Source organism: Canis lupus, chromosome 23 (genome assembly GCF_048164855.1).
Source record: "Canis lupus baileyi chromosome 23, mCanLup2.hap1, whole genome shotgun sequence".
Taxonomy (NCBI): domain Eukaryota; kingdom Metazoa; phylum Chordata; class Mammalia; order Carnivora; family Canidae; genus Canis; species Canis lupus.
In genome coordinates, this window is record NC_132860.1 from 43,551,909 (window position 1) to 43,578,413 (window position 26,505).

General features: G+C 39.6%; 1 protein-coding gene and 1 pseudogene across 4 annotated transcripts in view; one reads left to right on the forward strand and one right to left on the reverse strand.

Annotated features, from left to right (window-relative positions):
• The window catches only part of FAT3 (FAT atypical cadherin 3), a 652,630-nt gene that overhangs the window by 135,333 nt on the left and 490,792 nt on the right, over nt 1–26,505 (forward strand). For all 4 annotated transcript variants that reach the window (XR_012015835.1, XM_072794993.1, XM_072794994.1 and 1 more), the window contains exon 2: nt 6,556–9,864. Coding sequence is in view for 3 of the 4 variants with exons in the window: in XM_072794993.1 (XP_072651094.1) it covers nt 6,573–9,864 (3,292 nt within the window). In the remaining variant the exon portion in view is untranslated. The remainder of the gene's footprint in view (nt 1–6,555; nt 9,865–26,505) is intronic.
• On the reverse strand, nt 15,726–25,082 carry LOC140614601 (AP-3 complex subunit sigma-1-like; annotated as a pseudogene).

Genomic DNA, 26,505 nt, shown 5'->3' on the forward strand with positions numbered 1-26,505 from the left:
CTGCTTGAGATTCTCTCCTCCCTCGGCTCCTCCCTGGCTCACATTCTCTCTGTCTCTCTCAAAGAAATAAAAATCCTAAAAATCGAAAGAAAGAAAAAAAGAAGAAAGAAAGAAAGAAAGAAAGAAAGAAAGAAAGAAAGAAAGAAAGAAAGACAGACAAGAACTGGAGCTCACCTTTGAATGAGAATCGAGAATCTCTGGGATGGAATCATAGAGTAGGTACTGGTTTAGTTAAATCTAAGAAGGTGAGTGCAATTTCTACAGATGAACAAGTAGAGACCTGTATTCTTAAAGGAGGCAGTAGCAGTGAGTCACATTCACAGGAGAGACCTTAGCTCCAATTTTAGCTTTTTTACCGGCAAGCTGTGTGACCCTGTCCAAATCACTTAACCTTTCCCGATGTGCTCCCTCCACTTTAAAACTAGGGTGTTGGACTAGACAATTTTATGATCCTTTCCACTGTAAAACTCAGTGAGTTTACATGGTCCAGGTTCAGTATATCATGATATAATCTGAATAATGGCATGGCATGAATTATTTGTGACCTGAATGCCTAGTATATTATCCTCTGCACTCTCTAGCTACAATGGTTTGTATTAAGAAAACTACAGAGTAAACATTTTTTCTTCTCTTCAGGCAGCCATTAGCGACAGCCAGAGAGTAAAACTTTATTCCCAAATGTGTCATACAGACAGTCTATAACTGATTTCAGGAGCAAGAACCCAGAACATAAAGTAGTGCCATGAGGATGGTAATTTGAGCAGTATCAGAATTGGCTGCTCTGGAAGATGGGGCTTAGCAGTATCTGGCTGTTCTGGGACTCATCACAGCAAGGAGAAATCCTGCTAGAACTCCTCAGGAATTAAATGCCAGGTCTGAGGAGTAGCTCCCTAATGAAGCTATAGTTTCCTGAGTTGTAAAGTATACATGCAGACATTGAACTAGGCTACAGAGCTGTGACAACAGCCCTCGACCCATGCCATTAAGCACATACCTTCTCTCACACTGATCCCAATCCAAGGTGGGCGTCTGGGGTCTGTGAAAGGATGGCTTCTGTATTAGGGCTAGAATACCCAGGGATGGTCTACCTCTTAACCTTTTATCCTTAGCCCGGTTTTCTTTTGTTTTCCATCTTGTATCCCTTCTTCTGAATGCCTTAATAACTGTAATGTCAGTTAATATTTATGGAATGTTTACTGTGTCCCAGACACACTCATAAGCCTGTTACATGACAGTGGGAGCTCTTCTAATCCCTAAGCTGAGACTTAAAAAGGTTTAAGTATTATCCCAATGTCACCCAGCCAATAAGCGACAAAGCCTGGGTTCAAGTCTGGTTTCTCTGACCTTTGGGTCTACTGTAATAAACATTTGCTTCCAGTAAAGATAAGACATCTTTTCCTTTACCTTTGATGTGCCTTTTTCTATTAGAAAAAGAAGTATCAGAGGAGGTCGTAAAACACATCCCTATCTTGTGACTTGCTGATTTTGTCTTCACTAAAAACTGCCTTTTTAAATGATATTAGTAGCTAACAATCATATACTTAGCATGTGACGTGCTACTGTTTTAAATGCTTAATATTTATTACATCAAATCTTCCTTGGTTGGCACTATCATTCCCATTTGAGAGGAGAGAACACGGAGGCAGAGAGAGGTTAAATAACTTTTCCAGTATAACACAGCTAAGGAATTGTGGAGCTGGGATTCAAACCCAGGCAGTCAGGTGCAGAGCACGTGTCCTGGAATCACTGCGCATACATCTGGTGTGTGTGTTTCTGACTCAGTTGCCTTGCACAGCTTCTAACACAAGTCATCTTCATTAAGGATGCCAGAGAAGGGGAGGCCTTTCAGAGAATGACTTTGTTCTTCGTTTCACAGCCTATTATAGCACATTTCCCAAGCACCGTCTCTGTCTGCCAGTAAGACCCTTTCAAAATATACAAGATAAGAAGAGATGGAGTGAAAATAGAATGTTCTTGTGAGATGCCTTTTCTAGTGTTCAGAAATCCCAGTGATTTAAGAAGGCCAGTTTAGTGATGGCAGAAAACAGCTTCCCCAGGTTACCCAAGCAAACAGAGGCACTCTTTTGAGTCCAGGCACTCCCAGAGAGGTGGCCTTTGCAAGAGCTGTGAGCTGCCCCTGAGGTCACCTATATTTATTCATCCCTGGAAAGAAAAATCTGCATGCTCTTCTGAGTCTCAAGCTAAGATCCACTCTCTCAGAGCTCACAGGGCAGGATGGGGGAGGCACATCCAACTGCTCTGAAAAATAAATGTCTCCAAGAATGATGGCTTGATGATTTCTTTGGAGATTATATCAAAAAATATTGATTATGTTACTAAGTCGTAGAAAATAGGCTCTAAGGTTGGGAACTAAGTGGTTTGTTTAAAATAATCCAGAAGCAATAGAATAAATCAATGTACAGAGCATCTAAAATACTATAACTATCATATTGGCTTCACAAATAGTTTGGCTTCAGTGTGGAAAAGCGTACTTTTTTTTAAAAACAGCTTAACAGTTGTCTTAGCGTGCTAAAGAAAGAAGCCAAAATCTTATTCTAGTGTTTACTTTGCAGAATTTTACAGAATTCCTCACTTTTAGCACTCATTTATTTTCTACATCAATGGAGAAAGCTACAGGTTTTTCAATTAATTGGCGCCAGATAGGACTTTTCTCTTCTTTCCAAAATAAAGATGCTGAAACCTGATGACATATTTTGGTCTCAATAACTGAAGCTGACAAGCTTAGTCCTGCTCAGATTTTTGGTGTTAAGTCAAGATTTCTGTACACAATAATACTATTTCCATTTTGGTGTAGTTTGTGGTGCTTTCTACTTGCATGTAGGACCACTTATCCTATTTTATAAGAAAAAAATTATGTTTTATGAGAATAAGATTATGGTTTATAAGAATAAAAAAGTTTGTTTTTTTTGTTTTTTGTTTTTTTTACAAAAATTGCAGCAGTGTATCTTGCTGAAAGAAAAACTTGGTCTGGAAATGTACTGACTTTCAAATAGTTCAATTGAATTCTGTTTTTGTTTTTGTTTTTTTTCATAAAATGACAGCATTCTGTGCTTTGAAGGATTCACTGGAAGGGTTTGTAGAAGTAACTATCCCCCAGGGCACTTAAATGTTTGTTTACAGTTAACTACTTAGAGGAGGTAGTAGCACTTGGGGATTAACAAGGTGTCAGAAGACAAAGATCCCTGCAAAGTGATGATAAACCACAGCCCTAAAATTGTTACATAACTCAGAGAAAAACTAATTCAGCTGACACACGTTTCCATTTGGTATCAGCTCTGACTCTGGGAGTCCTGAGACCTGGTATTAGTGAGTCTCTTTATCTTTATGGGTCTCAATGTCCTCATCTATAAACTCAGGAAATCAAACCAGATGATCTTTAAGGCTTCTTTGAGTTCATATAATGTCTTGGTTCTGTTTCCTGGAGTGAGATGTGTGTATTTTCTGGGGTTTGGAAACCGAGCATTTAAAGGCCACTGGGCTTCCGGTTAGGTTACATTAGTATCTTGATATACTGTGTGCCTCCTGCATGGTATGTGTGGTACTGGGTGCTGTTAATGGATTGATGCACAGATGCAGCTCCTCTCTGCAGTCAGGCTTTAAAATGGGGATGGGAGATGGACTAAGAAAAGTTCATCTGAACTGAATTTACCATCAGGGATGTTTTCTTCCCCAAAGACCACGGAGTCCAGACTCCGTGGGCAGTGTATCAGCAAAACCGTGCTTATAGGCTTTTTGCCTTTGGCATAGAAGAGCCAGTGGGAAATGAGGTAGAACCTGTATTTCCCTGGAGATGCTGGGAGTAACCCCAGTTTTCTACTTTGAGAGACTATACATGGCCTTTGGTCATTCCCTATAAGAGCATTGTCACATTCCATTATGTTCATAGTGAACCGAAAAATACCTCTACTTTGCAGCATTCTCCAATGATGACATAAAAGAGTCTATTGAGTTATATGAGGTATTAATGAAGCTTCTGCTGGTTTATATCTGTGCTCCCTCAAGAGGTTGTCTTACTCCTGCGTGTTAGCCAAGTGTGCTCCTCGAAGAGGCAGCTCTAACTGCCCTGGTCCCATGGGGCTCTTTCTTGTCCTGGGCAGGAGATTTGAGCCTACCACATCCAAGTTATTGCTTCGCACACTTAGCGTGCAAGCCACTTCCTAAGGACAGACAGCCAAAGCAATAGCATGTGAAATTAACTTCTTTCCTTTTATAAAAAGTTATCTCCTCTTTCTTCTTTTCATTTGTACTGTCTATTCTGCTTAAGAAATCCCTATATTAAACTGTACTCTTTCTACTTGTTACACGGTTCCCTAAGTTGCTTCAACAGATGACAGCAGAAAGGCATATTTCATTCTCAGTTGGAACCAAGAGAATGCATGCCCAGAAATTGGCTTTAGAGTCTTCTGTAAGGCAGAGTTGGAAAAAAAAAAAGGCATGAGAAAGCCTTGTGGGGTGTGGAGAGGCTTGGGTTCTAATTCATACTCTGCTACTAGGAAAATGAAGTTGGATATTCTCATCTACTGACATGTGCCTTGCCAACCGTGGGTATGAGAGTGTTTTATAAATGGCAAAAACAATTGATAATATTTAAGATGCTAAACTTTTGAAGGAGGTTTTTCAGCTGATAGCCAGTAATTGGAACTAGTTTAAAACCTGAAAGAAGATAACCACATGGAGATGCTAGGTGGGTTTTATGCTTTTCCATCAATGATAAATGGTGACAAGTTCAACAGAATTAAATTGTGTCATATGTGCTTCTCGGGGGCCTGAATTCTTGGTTATAGATAATTTAGAGACAGTGATGGTTTGATGGGGGAAAGCATGCCAGGGTTTGGGATCCTAATCTGTTACTTACGAGCTGGAAATCATTGGTTGGGTCACTGCTGCCACCACCTAGGTTAACTTCTCTAACTTCCAGTTTTCTGACATATAGTTGGGTAAAACTGAACCTGTTGCCTGGGGTTGTAATTCGGATTACATATAACAACGGGGAAATGCCTGACACAGTGCCTAAGTCAGAGAGTGCAAAAGGATTCATTTCCCATCCCCTCTTATCCTCACATTCTGGGGAATGTGAATGTCCTGCAGCAGCTGTCTTGGTGAAAGAATTACTAAATTGGGGGATTTTAAAAATCTGAGCTCTCACAGTGTGTAAATAAACTTAGCCATTCCTTGTTAAGGAGCGCTTTGTCCACCGTCTATTTTAAATATCTAACAGACTTTATTAGTTAAAATAGGAAGTGTTTTTATCTCTTCATCTATGTAGTCATAGAGTTTTAGTGACTATGAAAATTTAATAGTGACTGATGAACCTAATTGGAAGCAATTTTTAAAATTAGTTTTAAGAAATAAATCTCTTGTAATTCTTTAAAATTTCCTAGCACAAAATCTTTCTTACCTCCCTTGTTCTGGGTAGCACGGTCCATCATGGATCTTCCTTAGATTGTGCAGCTCCTTAGGGACTGTATGGTCTGTTTTGTTCCGTGATGCTTTCTTTATTCTCTCTCTTGGTATTGAATTCTGTATAAATCATGATCAGTTTTAAAGTCAGCACAACAAAAGATAATGCCTTATAAGCATTTCTTTAAAAGTTTATAGTTCTAAAGATAATTCTATAACCATTGATGAACAATGTTAAATGGGAAAATATTAGAAAATGCAAATAATCCCCCAGATCCCACAACACAGTTAATCCATTTAAAATGTAAAATTGCAGTTGTGTTTTTAGATGTTCAAGTAATAATACAATCATAACCACACATACTGTTTTATGATCTTTTTTCCATTCAGCATTACATCTTACCACATGTACATTATAAAAATAATTATGTTTAATGGTTGCATAGTATTTCACTTTACCAATGCACCACAAATTATTTGGTTCTCTATTGATAAGCAGCTGGTGTCTTTTCAATTCTTTTGTCTTTTAAACTGTACCTTATGTGTACACTTGTCTAATTGCTTCCACTGGATAATTGCCTAGAAGGTAGTTCTAAGTGAAAGGTAGAAGCATTTTTTTTAAAGCTTCTAGTACATATTTCTAAATTGACTTTCAGAATGCAAGAAATCTTGTAACAATGAACTATTCTACCAGCAGTATACAAGTGTGATTTTATTTTATTTTATTCTTTTAAGAATATTTATTTATCTGTTCATGAGAGACACAGAGAGAGGCAGGGACACAGGCAGAGGGAGAAGCAGGCTCCCTGCTGGGAGCCCAATGTGGGACTCTATCCCAGGACCCCGGGATCGGGACCTGAGCCAAAGGCAGACACTCAACCGCTGAGCCACTCAGGTGTCCCTGAAAGTGTCATTTAAAAGACCCAAACGAGGTTAAATCCTAATGATTTTGAACTCCTTGCTATCTAGTTTGGTGAGGTCTGTAATTTTTCTTTCTTGTATTGATATTTTGGTAAGAAGATTTTATAATGAAGTTTTTAAAAAGCACTGTTTCATCACCGTGAGTTCCTACACCTTCTCCCGCTTTCCTGTGGGTTAATTTATCTTTTCTCTCTCTTTCTCCCTCCCTTCCAGGATGGAGGTATGATACGATGGATATAACTATGGGATACTGTGTGGGTACACGGCCTCCCCCTTCTTGCCTCATCCTCCTGCTTCTCAAGCTTTTGGCCACAGTGTCCCAGGGGCTGCCGGGGACCAGGCCCCTGGGCTTCCACTTTACGCACCCCGTGTACAATGCTACCGTGTGTGAGAACTCAGCCGCAAGGACCTACGTCCACAGCCAGGGTAGAATGGGCATCACCTTGATAGATCTGTCCTGGGATGTCAAATACAGAATTGTATCTGGAGATGAGGAAGGCTTCTTCAAAGCGGAGGAAGTCATCATTGCAGATTTCTGCTTCCTCAGAATAAGAACTAAAGGTGGCAATTCAGCCATATTAAATCGGGAGATTCAGGACAATTATTTATTGATAGTAAAAGGTTCGGTCAGAGGAGAGGATCTGGAAGCATGGACCAAAGTGAACATACAGGTTTTAGATATGAATGATCTGCGACCTTTGTTTTCACCCACAACCTACTCTGTGACAATAGCAGAAAGCACACCTTTAAGGACTAGTGTTGCCCAGGTGACAGCAACAGATGCCGATATCGGCTCCAATGGAGAATTCTACTATTACTTTAAAAACAAAGTTGACCTCTTTTCAGTTCACCCGACAAGTGGTGTCATCTCTTTAAGTGGGCGGTTAAATTATGATGAAAAGAACAGGTACGATCTGGAAATTTTGGCTGTGGACCGGGGGATGAAACTCTATGGAAACAACGGAGTGAGCAGTACTGCGAAGCTTTATGTTCACATTGAACGTGTAAATGAGCATGCCCCAACTATCCATGTGGTCACTCACGTTCCTTTCTCGCTGGACAAAGAGCCGACATATGCAGTGGTGACAGTCGATGACCTAGATGAGGGTGCCAATGGAGAGATTGAGTCTATTTCCATTGTGGCTGGAGATCCTTTAGATCAGTTCTTCCTGGCTAAGGAAGGCAAGTGGATGAATGAGTACAAGATTAAAGAGAGAAAGAGGGTCGACTGGGAGAGCTTTCCTTACGGCTACAATCTCACCCTTCAAGCAAAAGACAAGGGGTCACCTCAGAAATTTTCAGCAGCAAAAATAGTCCACATTGCCAACCCCCAAAGAGATACTGTCCCAGTTAGATTTGAAAAAGAAATGTATGATGTGAGCATTAGTGAATTTTCCCCTCCTGGTGTCGTAGTTGCTATAGTAAAATTAAGTCCTGAACCGCTAGATGTGGAATACAAATTATCTCCTGGTGAGGATGCACAGTACTTCAAAATTAATCCTAGGTCAGGTCTGATTGTCACAGCACAGCCACTGAATACAATTAAGAAGGAAGTTTATAAACTGGGAGTGACAAACAAGGAAGGAGATTTAAAAGCACAAGTCACCGTTGGCATAGAAGATGCGAATGACCACACCCCAGAATTTCAGCAGCCACTCTATGATGTTTTTGTGAATGAAAGTGTCCCGGTGGGCACAAATGTTCTCATGGTTTCAGCTTCTGATAAGGATAAAGGAGAAAATGGGTACATCACCTACAGTATTGCCAGTCTGAATTTGTTGCCATTTGCCATTAACCAGTTTACAGGTGTTATTAGCACAACTGAAGAATTGGATTTTGAATCCTCCCCAGAAATTTACAGGTTCATTGTAAGAGCCTCCGACTGGGGTTCACCATACCGCCATGAAAGTGAAGTGAATGTGACTATTCGAATAGGAAATGTCAATGACAACAGCCCTCTCTTTGAGAAAGTGGCTTGCCAGGGAGTTATTTCATATGACTTTCCAGTTGGGGGTCACATCACAGCTGTCTCAGCAATTGATATTGATGAACTTGAACTTGTAAAGTACAAAATCATCTCTGGAAACGAACTTGGTTTCTTTTATTTAAACCCAGACTCTGGTGTTTTACAGCTTAAAAAGTCACTGATGAATTCCGGCATCAAAAATGGTAATTTTGCCCTCAGGATTACAGCAACGGATGGAGAGAATTTTGCGGACCCCATGTCTGTTAACATTTCAGTCCTACATGGGAAGGTGTCTTCAAAGAGCTTCAGTTGCAGAGAAACTCGTGTGGCTCAAAAGCTGGCAGAGAAACTACTCATTAAGGCAAAAGCAAATGGGAAACTGAGCCTGGAAGATGGATTTCTCGACTTTTATTCAGTTAACAGGCAAGGGCCACATTTTGACAAGTCTTTTCCTTCTGATGTGGCTGTGAAGGAGAATCTGCCTGTTGGTGCTAACATCCTGAAGATTAAAGCTTATGATGCTGACACTGGCTTCAATGGTAAGGTGCTGTTTACAATATCTGATGGGAATACGGATAGTTGCTTTAATATAGATATGGAGACGGGGCAGCTTAAAGTCCTTCTGCCTATGGACCGAGAGCACACGGACCTCTATCTCCTTAATATCACCATCTATGACTTAGGTGATCCACAAAAATCTTCATGGAGGTTGCTGACCATCAATGTGGAGGATGCTAATGACAACAGCCCAGTTTTTCTCCAAGACAGTTATTCAGTTAACATTCTCGAAAGTTCAAGTATTGGTACTGAGATTATTCAAGTGGAAGCCAGAGACAAAGACTTGGGTTCTAATGGTGAAGTGACTTACTCAGTCTTGACGGATACACAGCAGTTTGCTATCAACAGCTCAACTGGAATTGTTTATGTAGCTGACCAATTGGACCGGGAATCTAAAGCAAACTACTCTTTAAAAATAGAAGCCAGAGACAAGGCAGAAAGTGGCCAGCAGCTGTTTTCAGTTGTTACCCTTAAGGTTTTTTTGGATGATGTCAATGATTGTTCCCCAGCTTTCATTCCCAGTAGCTATAGTGTGAAGGTTCTTGAAGATCTCCCTGTTGGCACGGTCATTGCTTGGCTGGAGACGCATGATCCAGATCTTGGGCTAGGCGGTCAAGTGCGCTATTCTTTGGTCAATGACTATAATGGGAGATTTGAAATTGATAAAGCAAGTGGTGCCATTCGCTTGAGCAAAGAGCTGGACTATGAAAAGCAGCAGTTCTATAACCTCACGGTTCGGGCCAAAGACAAAGGGCGACCAGTCTCTCTGTCATCTGTTTCCTTTGTGGAGGTGGAGGTGGTAGATGTCAACGAAAACCTCCATACTCCCTATTTCCCAGACTTTGCTGTTGTTGGATCCGTAAAAGAAAACTCACGCATCGGAACAAGTGTACTGCAGGTGACTGCCCAAGATGAGGACTCTGGCAGGGATGGAGAGATCCAGTACTCCATCAGGGATGGCAGTGGTCTCGGAAGGTTCAACATAGATGACGAGAGTGGTAAGTTCACTAGTTTGTGCCGGAGGTGTTGTTCAAGTGTCATGAATTGTAACATTGGAGAAGAAAAGGAACCTTCTCGCACTGAAATAGAAGGACGAGTGAGTTTGCATTTGGTGCATAGATGACTCAAGTGAAAGCTTGATCTCAGATTGCATTGGTTTGTAAGAAGACGTGTTTATACAGTGGTTCTAACTCCGGTTTTCCATGGGAGCCCTGTTCTCTCTTTTTCTTGTTCAGCACTATTACCAGGTTATCTTTTGATAAGCATAATTGTCACCTCTGTTGATTGCACTTCTGACCTTCACTAAATTAAGGGCCCTGATAAAGTAAATTACATTTGAATTGGCTTTAAATTAGAAGTGTGAAATGGATTTTCAAATGGGTCTTATACACCAATCTTTCCCTTTCTAGTAAAGCTTTGCTGAAGTGGCTTTATAGCGATTGCTTGGCCTTTCATGTTTCACAGGCACATCTGGCCTTTGAACGACAGGGATTTGCACTGTAGATACTCAATGAATATATGGCAGTATGCTTCTACAAATGTTTTCATGAGAGGCTGGAGGGAGCATGTTGTGGATTTTACTCATAAAAACCTGATTTTATGATTTTATTTATAAGAATTGATTGTTTCGTAGAAAGATTTTAAAATATGGGGCAAAATTGCGCCAATATTTTCACTGTCCCCCACCTTCTTATTTAGTTTTCATCATAGATCCAGGTACACACACATATTTTTCTTTCCTGTTATTGTTGTTATTTATCTTTAAATGGGCATGTGCATGTGTGTGCGTGTGTGTGTTTCTTGATTAGCACTGTGTGTTTTCTATAAATTGTAGTCATCTCAAGACTGAGGCTATGTCTTCTCTATTCTCAAGTAAATGGTAATATTAGGTCTTCACAGTTTTCAGGGTACCTTTATATACATTAACTCATTTCCTGCAACACTCACAGGGTGCTTTGTTCCCAGTAATGATAATGATAATCAAAACAGGTGGTGGGAGAGTGGTAATATAGTGGTAGAAAAAGTCCTTGAGAAATTGTATTGAATACTGGATAGAAGTTACAAAGCTGTATGTACCATCAAATTTAAATTGTAATATTTATTTATATGCAGAGACTCTAATTATGGCCAGTGTAAATTGTACAATTGGTCTCCGTAGCCATAATAAAGGAAAAGATAAATGTCAGGAAAATGAGACTCTGATTTAGCCACATATTCTATTTTATTATATATCATTTTTCATTCAACTGGAATATCTTTTCATCTTTGAAATACAAAATGAGAAGGGAATTATCTTACTGAGTTTCTACTCTGTGCTAACACTTTGCTATACTGCTAATGACCTCATGGAGTACTTAACGTGGACACCACTACTTCCAATTGCTCCATGAAGTACAACTAATAATCATCAACTCATGAACTGATAAGGAGAGCAGATAGATAACTTGGAGCCTCATTTCAAACTCAGCTCTAAGTAACTGCAGTGTACTATTTTGTCTCCCATCTAAAGACACTTTTGGGCTTCCTCATGTTCCTAGATACACTTGAATCTGGTGTTAATCTAAAATCTGTTAGGCAGTAAGTGTTAAACAGTTTTCAAAGTCCTTACAGCCCTGGGTTCATAACTGATGGCACTGGCCATTTGTCACCTTTTCTTTTTCCTCCTAATCTCTTGTTTGTGGCTCTCCAGTGACAGGAGTTTATCCTTGGGACCCAGGCAGATGTGGGTAAGGTGGGTCAAACAGAAGGGTGTCTGGTGGAATCATTAACCACTGCTATCTAGATGACTGCATCATCATCCACGTTGAGTTACTGTTTTTGGAAGTTTTATGTTGGTGTAGCTTGGTGCAGGGAAGAGCAGGAGCAATTTGGTGAGAGTGGCCTACATTTTCCTTATTTGTACCGTATTATTTTGTTCTCATCTTGGGTGTGATTTCAGAAAAAATGTGTGTATAGTTTCATCTGATGATACAGCTTCCTTTATAATTCTAGACTTCTGTTTAAAAAAAAAAAAAAGACAAAACCACTCACTGCTCTGACTTTGCTGTGTTAGATTCTGGACCATACAAAATAAATTTTGCCATGGATGATAATAACACTACTTACATTTTGACATTGCTTTGTGACTTAAAATGCTCTTTCTGATAAACATTAACTCCTTTACGTTAGCGTAGCTAAGTGAGTTCTGTGAGGTTACACACCCACTGGAGGACATAGATGTATCTAGAACCAGCACCATGCCCCACCCCCCACCCCCGCCCGTTTCCTCGGTGGTCCTAACTTGGTTACCCTTTCTTTGCATTCACCACACATTCTGATTTACTTCCCTAGAGGCTTTTTAAAACTATGGTAGTAACTTTTTACCCCCTTTAATGCCGTTTTTACCTTCTCTTAGAAAGCAAAACTATGTTTTTCTATATTATAGGAATAGATACGTTATAGGATTGGATGTTGAAATTTTTTATGAAGTTTAGAATTTCCACATAGTAATATCCTTAACCATTGTAGTTCCTTCCATCGCACCTTCTATGTATTTTAATTTTCAAGCCCAGGAAACTGATGAGGAATGATTGCCAGGACTTGTGCCAGGAGGTTGCTGGGGTTGAGGAGAATTTTGGCAAATGTATGTCCAACAGGAGAAGCCATCACCATGGTGCTGTTGGGTTTGTGTTACTGTGGAAGCATCCGTCAGCTCTTTGCCTCCAAGTGCTAAAAATCATGGCTTGACCTGCTGGCAGAATGAATGGCTATTTAGCCCTGCAGCTGTTACTGAATCTCAAGGCCAGACTCTGTTGTCTTCATTTGGTCTTTTGGCATAGAATGGGCTAAACTTGTGTGGGTTTTTGTCTTTTAAGAACATTTAAGTCAGCTGCCAAAGGTTATTTAATGACTTGCATTGTCTAGTGGTTCTCAAACTTAGGAGAGCACATGAATCAGCTGGAGAGTTTGTTAACAAATGCAGCAGCCTGGGCCCTTTCCCTAAAGACTCTGAGTCACTAGGTGTGGGGTAGGGACCCCTGGGGGATCTTCATTTAAGCTCTCCAAGCATTCCTTCTATATGTGGCTTGGAAACACCAGCCTGAATTTCCTTGGGTTCCTTAGAGAATGTCTACCACATTATATCTTTTCTGTAAAGTCCTTTTCCTTATTCTTTTGAAAGGCAGGAAATTGAGCTCATATTTTAGATAAATTTCTTTTTTAGTCAAGTTTTACAATCCAAATAAATCTTCTATTATTCATTAGTGGTGATAGTTTTCTGAATGCCTTCCCAATGGATCAAAAATCTATTTCTGTGCTTCAGTAATTGTGGTGCTCCTGTTTTGTGAAACTGCATATGCTGGGAGTAGTTGATCCATTTAGTAGTTTTATGTTCTTGATTTTTTTTTTTTTGAGGGGTACTCAGTGAACAAAACTATACCTTTGAATTTTTTTTTTACCATGCAAAAGCATTTAATAAATGTTTAATAATGTTCACAGTAAATGGATTAACTGGGAGGCCCCCAGCTACAGTGGATTTGATCACAATTTAAATTGCTAGTCTGGAAGATGCAATTTAATCATTTTTCCTTCACAAAGAATGCATTCTTATTCTTTGACACAACAGGAATTCATATTCTTGACTACTCAGAAGTTTCAGAAGGTTTAGAAAGAGCACATTGTATTTTTTTAAACTGTGATTTTCTATTAGATTCTTTTGTAAGCTGCAAACTGGAGCAATGATTTCATTATTTTATTTACCTGAAGCTAAAGAAATCTTTTAATCGGGATAAACAGTTTCTAGTTCAGCACATTCATCATTGATCATTGAGAATATATTTTTGCTGTCAATTACTGTTAATTATAAAATCTCTTTCGTTTACCAAGTATGTATTATGTGCCAGGCATTGTGCTAGGTGCTTTGTGGGTGCTGTTTCTAATTGTCACAGGAATCCAGCAAGGTAGGGTTTCACGAGGCTTGTTCATTCAGGGTCACGCATCTGGGAGTTGTCAGGCTGGGACTGGAACTGAGTGCGGTGGACTCCAAATCTCCTGGGACCCCCTCTTTGCCACCCTAGCATGCCATAGTAACTTTGTTAAGCATGTGTATTATTTCTGCATAACAAACAACCACAAAATCTCAGTGGCTTATGGGAAAGGACAGTTTTTCTTCCTGCTCCCAGGTCTGGGTAACAGTTGAAGCAGCATCTGTGGATTGAATTATAGCCTGCCCCACTGGCCTTCCCATTCCAGGACCCAGGCTGAAGGAGGGCCCACTGTCTGGGGCATGATGTTGTTCTCAGGGTAGAGGTCAGGAGCTCAGGAGGGCTGATGGAAGTTTGTGGTGCCTCTTAAAACCTCTGCTCAGAACATTCCATTAGCCAAAGCAGGCCATAGGGACAAAGCTCAACATTGGAATGGGGCAGAGAGTATTTCTCTTATAGAGGAATGGAGAGGAGTGAATAATCACTGCATCTTAATATAGCCTGGCATAGGATCCATTTATATTTATCTTTCTTTAAGCTGAAGCTGCAGCCAGCATTTCTCTAACATACACGAGCATAGAATGCTTTCTCTATTCCAAATGTTTTGATGGAATCAGTAGAGGCTTAGGAGACTGAAAGTACATGTGGGTTCACAGAGACACCCCAAGGAGGCATCTCACACTTACCAAACACTGTAAAGGTAATTATTATTTTTAGTGTATATACTATTCCAAAAATAAATAAATTTAACTTTATAATTGTGTTCAGTATCTGAACTAGCTGTCTCCCATTTACCTCTCCAGATCTATTTTCCACCTTTCTCTCTGCTTTGTGTCCAGGTCCTGAGTTCTTGGCCTGTCAGCTCCTTTGCTCCCTGACACCTGTTGGTTCTGCCACTGGGAATGTAGAGAAGAGGAGAATTAGGTCAGGGTATTTATCCCTTTGATTCTTTCCATACTGGTTACTGTGGTCTGGCCGTATTCTCTTAGGGGTAGAAACAGCTCCCTGCTGTTGCCAACCCTGGAATTCTGCATCATTTTCTCTAATTCTTGTCCACACCTTTGTAAATAATCTGTTTATTAAGTGCTTCTCAATTACCCAGTTGGGAGTATGCCATCTGTTCTCTGTTAGGACCCTGACTGATAAAATATTTTTTATGTAAATATTTCTAAAACAGATTTTAAGTTTAAAAATCTTTCTGAGGGTGATGTTTTCCTGCAAATCCTATTAACTCCAATTTCTGCAGGGCTGCCCTGTGTGTCGGCACATTTCACTGGAGGCCCGGAGAAAGAGTAGACAGATAGTAATTATCCACTACTCTCATTTTGCAAGAAAAGAAAGTGAAACCAAAAGATTCTGTGTCCCCACTTAGTTTATACTTCCCTTGTCCTGTCTACAATGAGAAGAAAATTTTTGCTTTGCTGAAGACCCTCTCCCACCAGACATGGGAAGAAGAGGGATTTGGCTGGATGGTCTGGTACTAGGATCTCTCAAGCTCTCAAATGTTGTGATGCTGTACCTTGGTCTTCTACAGGGAGAAGGACACATTTCAGCTGGTGGCCAAGGAAAGAATAAAGTTCTACAACTGAGTAGTTTTTATTGAGTTAGTTCAACTAAAGAGTTGTTTACTAGTGCCAGTGCTGAGTCTAATACTCTTACCTGTAGTCTCTAATCCTCAGATAGTCAAGAGGGGGTGAATGAAAACTAGGAATAGGAAAATTGGTATTGTGAGAAAAATGAGCTTTCTGTCATTGCAGAAATTGTTAGTCCTTGCACAGGTATTTAAAGGGGTGGGTAATTCCTGTAGTAGCATATTTCTTTATATAACATAATAATACATAAGCTTACTTTTCTTCGAGATTTCAGAAATCCTATTTTGTTTTATGGCTGGCTGTCAGTCATTCCAGCCTCTTTTCCCCAAACTTGCATGTTAACTCCTCTTTGACAAGCTGAGAAGTAAGACGGATGTTATTTGGTGGCTTTGGTGCAATTCCTGACAATTCCAGACTAAAAGGCGTTCTCCATCCTCGTTCTTTTTTCAAGGTGATATTTTTACCTCCACCTATCTAAGTCAAAAGAGGCGTATTGAATTTTGGCCCAAGCTTGCCCTTAAAATTTCCACTTGGGACCAGAGGAATGAAGTTATGATCAAGTGACAGCAGAAACTTTTCTTGGCTATGGATTTTTAACCTTAGCTCTAGACTTTTGATCATAATTTTTAAGGGAAAAATAATGTTTCCCAGAGGAGCCCTGAACACTGCACAACATTCAGATGAACTTAGCAGTTATCATGTAAGCCAGGTGGGAGAGAGGATTAGAAGCTTCTGGAAAATAATGAACAGCATTTTTTTTATGATTCTTTTCAGCAGGTGCCTTCTTCTTGACCCTTTCTTAACTATTGGCTGAAGGCAATTTAGGTTTTGATAGAGGATTGTTGGTCTCAATCTGTAATTATGTCGGGGTTGTGTCTCAAGTTTGAGCTGCTTTTATCCTCTGTATGACTAGTAAATGATAAAAATAATGACCACCATGAAGAGGAAGACAAATAGTGTAGCAAGCCAACCATCTGAAAACTTGTGTGGTTCTTTCCTTTGAAATCAGTCTTCCTTTTTTATCAATGAGGAAAATTTTCAGGGGTTTGCCTGGCTCTTCATTTCAGGGATCCCAGTGTGACGTGATGCTGAATTGTTTTTATTTCTTAGGTTAACAGAGAGTAACACCTAAGAAGCCTCATAAGCAGAGGTTACAAAGACTATCAAATGATTACTTCATCTGTTACTGGTTCTGATTTCTGGTAGCTTGCATCTCATTTCAGTGTTCTAAAAAATGTTTTTTTGCAGGTGTTTTGTGTGCACTTTGAAGGATACTTTCATTTACCATTACATTTGGAAGAATTATAGAGTTTGATAAATATTTATGTGATGCCACAACATTCACAATGTATCATTGAAAAGAAAATGAAATGAAAATGAAAATGGGCTGTAGTCTGTATTTTTAGCTTGCTGGTTTTTATGAAAGCCTGTCTTTTTTTTATGAAAGCATGTCTTATCGACAGACAGAATCTACAAAGAGTTGTGTGTAGGATTCAGTTCAATTTATATTAAATTCTGGGCACTGGTATACGAATTATTGAATATAATAGGAGTCTCCAATTTTCTCTTTGGATGTTGGAGGATTTAGTGGCTCCTCTTGGGCCACTCTGTGATTAAATTCACATTTTCATTTGCATAACATAGTTAATATTCTAGTTGCTTTTAAAAAGCAGTATGTTGGTGAGAGTAATACTGAGCTAAAATAACATTGAATATGAAATGTCTTGAGTCAAAAAGTGAATAAAAGTTGAAGGAATTAAGCTAAAAAATTGAGGTCTTTCTCTCTCTCTTTCACACACACACACACACACACACACACACACACACACTAAAAGATATTATGGTGAAAACATAAAGCCTTTGTGATTTATCCCCAAGATTTATAAAATACAGATTAAACAATTTTCATGTTTTTTCCACTTGCTTCCTTAAAAGTCTGAGTCTTCTCCCTCCTTTTCCCTTCTTCCTTTTTTCTTGCCACCTCTTTTCCCCCTCATACCCACATTTGCAGTTCACTGATTCCCTTTAGGCAGAGTACTTTGCACTAAAAAGGATGCACAGATGATTAAGTCAAGGGCTAGTAGTAGAGACAGAAAAGCATGTAATTGCAAACTGTGTGATGCATAAGTGACACAAAGTAAGTGAGTGCCTTGTGCTTGTCATTCATCATGTTTATTGTGGCCTCAGCATCACCCTTTGGCATTGTGGGATGATTTTTACAAATTCCAATTGGAGACAAGACAGTATGAGAGATAACCAGAGCATTAAAGTGAGTTGATGATGATATATAAGCCAGGCTTAATTGTCACGAAATGTCTAAGCCCAGAAACAGATCCAGGTTTTGTGAGGCTTGAAGTACATACTTTGTATCATTTTGGGTGTCTGCTTTGAAGAAAAGTGTAAAAATTTATGACTACAAAATTACTGTATTTATTTGAACCGAGGATAGAAATCACAGCAACTCTCCAGTTTAAACGTCAGCAAACACCACAAATATCACAAAATTTAGAAAAATAATATATTTTGTTGATTAAATTCCTGACATACCTCTCTAATACTTTGTTTCCCCTACATCTTTCTGTTGCATTTTTGGTTTGATTGCCTCTTCAGGGGATAACAATTTTGTAATTGTTTATTTTTTTTTAAGATTTTATTTATTCATGAGACACAGAGAGAGAGGGAGAGAGGCAGAGACACAGGCAGAGGGAGAAGCAGGCTCCATTCAGGGAGCCCAACGTGGGACTCCATCCCCGATCTCCAGGATCTGGCCCCGGGCCGAAGGCGGCGCTAAACCGCTGGGCCACCCGGGCTGCCCGTGTAATTGTTTCTATAGAAAGTATAGAAAGATTATTTCATTTTCCTTCACTGCTGGTGGATTGACTTTTATTTTATTTTAGTTTAGTTTAGTTTAGTTTTAAAGATGTTATTTATTTATTCATGAGAGACACAGAGAGAGGCAGAGACACAGAGGGAGAAGCAGGCTCCCTGTGGGGAGCCCGATGCAGGACTCGATTCCAGGACCCTAGGATCATGCCCTGAGCCAAAGGCAGATGCTCAGCCACTGAGCCACCCAGGCATCCCAGAATGTGTTTTTTATTATTGGGAGTTTAGGCATGTCACTCCATGGTTGTGACTTGTTATTGTTAATGCTGTGTAAATTTTCTACATTGGTGTCAAATTTGAAAAAAAAAAAAAAACAAAACTCTTGAATTTTTTTTTTCATATGAGCTATAACAGATATATTTTCTGCTAATACTGCTACTTGTCTGTACTCTTTAGACAAAGAGTCCAGTAATTTCCATTTTGAGGAATCTAATCAACAAAAGGAAAAAAGTCATGGTATGTTTATAATTAGTATGCTACATTTCAGGAGAGAACATTCATTTTGACTCTGGAGGCAAAAACCAAGTCTTCCAGTTACAAGTGTACATATCTAATAATTGGGAAGTTTTCCATAAAGTAGCTTCTGGCTCTGTACATTTGAGCTCTGTTTCTCCTCCCCCTGGCCATAATTGTCATCATTATTGTGACCATTCATGGAATATGTTCATATACTAACATAAGTTCTAGGCTTTCGTGTCCATGCCACAATGTTGGGTCTCTCGGTCCAGTAGGCAGTAGGAGTGTTTTTGGAAGCCATCTCTGCTCTGGGACAGCTAACAACAATTTGTCTATAACTGGAATTGATGGGGAACCACATAAATATATGCTACTGAATGCAAACTAAACATGTCCTTAACTCAATTCTGCCTTATGCCTGCAGCCATCCTATCTGATGATGCAAAATGTAATAGAGGAGAAGTTGGAGGGGAAAGAGAAAGAAGTTTTAAATTATTGTGGTTGAAATATATTACTTTTGCAAAAAATGTATAAAAATGTATAACCACGTGAACATTGCTAGGGTCCTCCCTGGGGCTTGGAAGCTTTGAGTATGATAGCTTCATGTTAAATTAGCATCTGCCTACCAATGCTAGTAAATGAACATTTTTTTTTTTTCTGAGAGAAGGGCTTCAAGGTCAATGTAGGGAATGACTGAGCTGGACCAGACCACAAAGGCTAGTCCTGATTTGAGGTTGGTGCCAGTGACACTTGCACCAGGTTTAAGATCTTTATCCCACTCTGGTATTTTTGAACCATAGGATAGAAGATCAAGGCTGCATGTGAGTGGGTTCAGCTCCCTAGTGTGTCCAAGTATCTCAAGGAGGTGCTTTGGAAGTTCTGTATCCAAAGCAGCACTTGATGACTAGGAAATCTGCAAGGTCAAGATGTTTAGTGTCTTGAGCTCACTGCCTTTTTGGAGCAATTGCCTGGTGAGAGAATTGCACTGTTCCTTGGACCCACTCTCTTTTATAGCACCCATTTGAGAATTCAATGATAAGATACACCAGGATCCGGAAACAAATTAAAAGGGCCTTCGAGAGCTGTGCTAGTAACTGTCAGAGTTCTTTTATTTAGACTCCTTATCTGTACCCTAAAATCATGACTTGGGGATTTCCCCTAAATCTTGAGGGTTTTCGTTGAACCATCATGTCCACATTAATATTAAAATTTATATAGAAAAAAATAATAAAATTTATATAGATAATCTAATTTATTGCTATTCTAATGTATATATCAGTAGCACACCTCACAGCAATTTACCTCCCCATGGGCTGCTGGCATTGATAGGATGTTTCTGATTTCATTGACTGGAACCTGATAAAGTCCTGAAATTATTAAAACTCCACATTGACTTGAGGTTAGTTTTGACAGGGAATTCTATACTTGGGATATCATATCAGCCAGGATAAGGCCCTGAGATCCTGATTGAGGTCATGGAGATGAAACATAATGTTAAAGTCTTCTCCGGAAAGTCCATGCCCACCTTCATGCAGATCACACATCTCTCCCCAGACCTGGGTAGAGTTGATATATTTCTCTCTCACCCCTTGAGGATACTTCTAGAGGAATGTTCACCACATGGTTAAACCGAACGAGCTTGGAAATGAAAACACAGTGATTTAGTTTTGGATAACAATTTCAGAAAAACATTGTTATAGTTGCAAAACATGCAGGTGTAGTCCTATCTATACTGTTCCCCCAAAGGGCGAATAATCACGATTGGAGTGGGTGAGAATTCCATTTATGGTCACTAAATTCTTGTGTTTCTTAAGTAGGATAGTGTACATACTTCAGGGTGTTAATGCTAAGTTAGGATTCTATATTCCACAGTGATACAGCACAGCTGCATAATGTATAGTAGTAATACCTTGCTAATTGGGAACTTCCTAATTTGGTAGGGTACATTCAAGAATTAGGATGTAAGCAAAAAATTGCTGTTGGAAGCCTTGTAAATAGCCTTTAAAAAGAATTTGCGCTAACATCTCTGAACTCTTGTTTTTTGCCCAGACCTTACTTACTTTTACTTTGCACATAATTCTAATAAGCTATACTTCCTGATCCCTGTCATACAGTATTTTAGAAATTGCAAAGCAGAGATATTGCTGTAGAGAAAAGGCTTAATAACGACAGTGAGAAGTAACCCTGTTACCCTGTCTGTAATCGGACAGCGAGAGAAATAGGTAGCTAACCCACATTGTGTGTTTGTTAAATGCCAGACATTAAATAAGTATTAACTCATTTGCTTTTCACAAGGATTCCATGAGGTGGTACTCTTCCTATCCACATCTTCTGGATGAGGAAACAAAAGCTAGATTTTAAATGACTGACCAAGATCTTATAGCCCTGCTAGAGCTAGGATTTAAATGAGGCAGGCCAGCACTGGGTCTAAGCTCTTAATCACTACACTTCAGACACTCTCTGGATAAACAGCCCTAAGTGTCTCCTTAAGGGCTATAACCCAGAGGGAGCCCATCGCTTCATTACCACGCGGTATAATAACTGATCATTACAGAAGAGCCCCAATCATTGGAGAGGCCCAGCTCCCTAGAAAACAGACCCTGGGGCGAAAGTTACAGTGCAGGCTAATGTTTTATTAAGGGTGTGATCCCAGGGGAGCTCGGGTGAAGGTGGAGGGAAAAGGAAGCCAAGCCTGAAGGAAGGGAGACCAAATATAAATTGATACATTATTAAATTGGTTACAGCTTCACGACAAAACCCAGTGTGTTTCTCAGGCTCCCTGTGTCTCCAGGGAGGCCACTAGAAATGCTACATCTTAGACTACTCGACCTGGAGGGGAGGATAAGCAGTTCCCCCGTTGGCCCTTTCCCATTCTTGACCTCTTACTGAGCAGCTTTGCCCACCCGGGCATTAAGTCCTCAACTCTTCTGTGTTGCGCTTGTTGTGACTGGACAACTGGAAGAAACCAGTGCTTTGTTGGCATGTTCTCTTTTACCTGGCAGTGCTCAGGGTTTGGGGGGGAAGCCCACATTTTTCTGTTGTAGTAGCAGGCATTCCTGTTGGGAAGGTAGGGGACAGGTTGAGGCCTGGTGAAATGGGCAGGGCTGAGCAAATCTTGGCACCGCACAAACTGGATTTGGGCACGGAAGGTGAGTATCTGGGAAAGATTTTTCACCCAAACCACAAAAGCTAAAGAAGCAAAACTCAACCTATGCAATTGTAATGCCTACCTGGGCAGATGCTCAAACACTTAGAGAACTCAGCTACGCAAAATGACACATTTCCCAAAGGCTCTGATTTGTCAAGGCATTGTGATTCCTGTTTCCCTGGCCCTTAGAACTACAAGGGAAGAGTGCCAGCACTTTGTATTCTTCGATTGATGTGGGCAAAATGTCTTTTTAGTCTCTCTCCTTTCTTGTGAGCATGTGACATCTGAGTGCTGTTTTATCAAATGCGTGTGCATGAACTCATGGGCTGGAAATGCAAAGGGAGGTAGAGGAGCTGGAAGGGGGGAGGGTCTTCTGAGAGTTTTGTCTGCTGAACTGACTTCCCCATCTTGATTCCTTGTCACAGAGTAATAATCACCTTCGTTATCCTCCTCCTCAGCAGCATCCCCACTCTCAGCACTCAAGGAGGGTCTGCTCTCTGCTAGATGCTCTGCAGGGTGTTTCTCGTACTTGAGCTCACTCAATCTTCGCATTAAACTTATGAGGCAGGTAGTGTTATTATCCCAGATTTATGACTGCTGGAACTGAAGTTTAGAGAGGTTAAATAACTTGCCCAATTGCACAGAGCTAGTAAGTAACAGAGCCAAGGCTTCGACTCATATTGTCTTATTCTGCAGCCTGGCTCTTGTCCTGACCCTACGTTGCTCTTGGGGTCTGCACATCTGGGATCTCCCAGAAAAATGCCACTCCACCCCACTCTGTGCAGCCCATTTCCTCATGTGCCTCTGTTGTTAGGAGCTGAAAGGGAATATCTGGAATATACAATCATTATAATAGGCATTGTACATTATATTATGTAACATATAATGTAGACTACGTAAATGTATTCAATATAACAAACGCACCATATATAATACAATTTATAATATAAAATAACTACAGTAGTATATGTGTTATACATAATTTATATGATATGTTATATGTTATATCATATTTATTATATTAGTTGAGCACCAACTCTGTGCCAAGCATTGTTCTAGGCACTGAATTAGACCAGTGAACCAAATGGACAGAAGTCCTTTTCTTTGTAATATTCGAACGGGGAAGTAGATAATAGTCAAGATAAGTATAATGAAAAAAAAAAAAAGAAAAAAAAAAAGAAAAAAAAAGATAAGTATAATGTGTGTCAGGTGGAGTTAAGTGCTAAGCAGAAAAGTAATGCAAGTAAGGGAGAAAGAAAGTGTAACAGATGATAGTGGATTCCAAAGAAGGCATCCTAAGAGGACGACCTTTTGATAATGTCCTGAAGGACTTTTAGATTTGTAAGCTGGTTATTTCAATGTGAGAAGGCAATAAAAATGGGGAGCAAACTTGGTTGATTGCCACAGACATACTCAGGTAATTAACAAAACCACTATGAACTAACTGTAGGGAGAATATAATATGAGAGACAATTATTATAAGTGCAGATTTGTTAAATGCTGAAGTATCCTGTTTAAAAGTATTTTCCAGTTAATCAAAAGGCTTACTGTAGATGTACCCCATCTAGATGTCCTTTAACTCCAGCACACCTACCTCATAAGAGGAACAACTTTTTTACTGCCCCCTCTCTTATTAATTATACTTATTTCCCATCTTCCTTATGGAGTCCTGTTTTTCTGAGTATGGTTTTGTAGCAATTGTATTTTTATTATCATTGATTTTATTGTCTTTAAATCTATTGGATTGAGTGTCTGCTGTGTCCTAGCTGCTGACATGGAGGTTGGTCCCTTACTCAGAGGACTTCCATTCTGATGGGGATGATAAAGCATTCAGGTATTTTCAAGGAGTTACAATAAATTAATATACTTTCTGCTAAAATTATAATTGAACTGGATTTTCTTTTAGAAGTCTCATTACCTTGGAGTTATTTAAACTAAGAGAAAGAGGCTATAATGTTTGCATGCAGTACATATTTGCTTCTTTACCAATTATGACAAATTGCAAGGAATTATGTAGTGCTGCACTCGTGATCCATGCTAAACCCTGGCATTTTCAGTTGTATGTAATTTAAAGAAAGGTCTCAATACTTTGAGTAGTAGCCAATATGTAGTAGTAGCCAATACATAGAGGCATGCCCTAGGTGGACATAGGAATGTAGTTTAGAAAAGAAAGAGAAATATCACACTGGAAAGACTCAATTTCTTCAAAATCATTGAGCAAGAAAAGCAATGTTGAACTTCCATACTGATTTTACACACCTTCTATACAGTACCTTGCGTTATATCCAAGAGCAAAAGTTAAGATTCTCCTCTTCTTTTTTTTTTTTTTCTCCTCTTCTTATTTTTTGTAAACAACTATAGACTGTACTTGGATGACTTTCCCCCTGGATTTTACCTGGGACTAGCCACTTAAGTTTTTCTTTAAAAGAGGCTAGGTTTGGCACTTTTATACTGATGTCACCTAAGGTTCATATTTCTTGAGTTCTCAGGAAGATTCATATTCTTTATAGCTGATACAGCACAAGCTGGAGCTCCCACTAAGCCAACCTGAGGATACAAAATAGGCCAGTGTCAACTTTTTGCTCAGATTTCTCCAGTTTATTTTGTGCATCAATTTGTGTAACAATCTCATTCATGTTGGTCTCCAGTACCATTCATACCATCACCATTTCTGCAGAATACTGTGAACCTTGTCTACATGGAAAATTAAATTCACTTTCCAGATATTTTCAAAAACTTTGTGTGGTGTTTTCAAAAAACACCTTGAGTTCCAGAAACAATATGAAAGATTTTTAGGAAGCAGGGAGGGGTGGGTTTGGGAGTCAGATCTGGTTATACGTAGTTAAGCAATCCATGATTCTTGGGCTGCTTATGTGATTGAATGAGGTCTAAAATGCCAGGTTTACTTTCTGAAGAATCCATACAGAAGACAAGATATAATGCTGCATGGGTCTATAAATCAGTTTGTTGTCAGATCTTTCAATTAACAATCCTCCTGCCAGGAAATCACATTATCATCTCTCTTAGATACCAAATGGAATGCCTCCCTGATGATTTGCTGTCATGTGTCTTCACTGATAGAACTTGGAGAGCCATGGCTTCCCTTAGGTGTTGAAGATGAAGATCACCTTGAGGAGGATCCTTCCCCACCTGATCCCTCCCACAGGTGGACACATGTGCACACGCACTTCTGAGTGGCTGCGTGAGGCCTTGAACTGGATTTTTAAAAACTCTTTGGGGCAGGCACCTGGGTGGTCCAGTCAGTTAAGCATCTGACTCTTGGTTTCCTCTCAGGATAATGAGATCAGTCCTGAGTTGGGGTTTCATGCTCAGTGTGAAGTCTGCTTGAGATTCTCTTTCCCTCTCTGTCTGCCCCTTCTGCTCTCTTAAGTAAATACATTTTTTAAAAAATAAAAACTCTTTAATGATTCTTTGGAGCACAGTTAGCCCACTGCTCTGAGTTGACAAATGAGGAAGATGAGACTTCCTGAGAAGAGTGACTTTTCCATGGCCCTACAGCTCATCAGGGAGCCTTGGATTCAGGACTTGTAAGCATGAGTACTGTTTTGCTCAGAGCTGTCTTCACAATTCAGGAGATGTTTTTGATGTTTTGGGTTGTCATCGTTAACCATATTTATTGCCAAGAGGTATGGTTACTGGCTTGGCTGTAAGAAACATCATCACCTTTTACTAGAATGGCTGATGTTATAGTTGACTCTGTGTGCATTTCATACATGGGAAGTTTTTAGATGATCATCCTTTATGGAGTTTTACAACTTAATCTTTTACATTCTGTTTTCTACTGACCTAAAAACATCATACCTAACATTTGAAGCAAAGATGAAAACACTTTTTTTTTAATCCCTCATCCTCAGTTTTTAGTCACAGAACTCTTTAAATTAAATCATTAGTATATACAAACACTCCTTTTCCCAAAGTGGTTTTTCTACTCTGCAATTATTGTGTTGTTTTGGGGAAGATAAATAAAACCAACATTAAAACATTAGACACTAAAATGAGAAACAGTAGCATTGCCATTATAAAATATTAGGGAGCTATTAAAAACATGAACAAATACAAACCATCTCCCTGTGGCTCCTGGGCCGGGGTGTGTTGAATGAAGTGATGCCCTCTGGTACGCTGGCTTCCGCATGTGAACTCTGGGATATTGGAAATTCTTTGCTGGGATTGACTGGCCAGACCACTTAGATAGGGGTGGGTGTGAAAGAGAGGCTTCTGCATTCTTTTGTTCATTCAAAACAATGCAGTTTCTCCAGCTGTGAGGTCAAATTTCCAGCCTTTTGTAAAATTAAATTGTCTGCTTTGTATAATACTGTTTCAAGCAGTTTTGTTTTCAGGCAGACAGCTACAAGTGGGAAAGCAGCCCATATGAAAAACAGGAATATGGTGTTGGTTCTTGGGCAAAGAGTTCATCATTCGGGGGACCTCGAATGCTAACTTTACATGCAGAGCTTGGTAACCAGGTTTGGGTAGATGGCCTGTTGCTTTCAAGATTTCTCTCTGTTGCAGGGAAATATTCCCAGTTGGCACATGGGATTCTTAATAAAGAGGTTGGAATCACTAGCCTTTCTGTGTTTT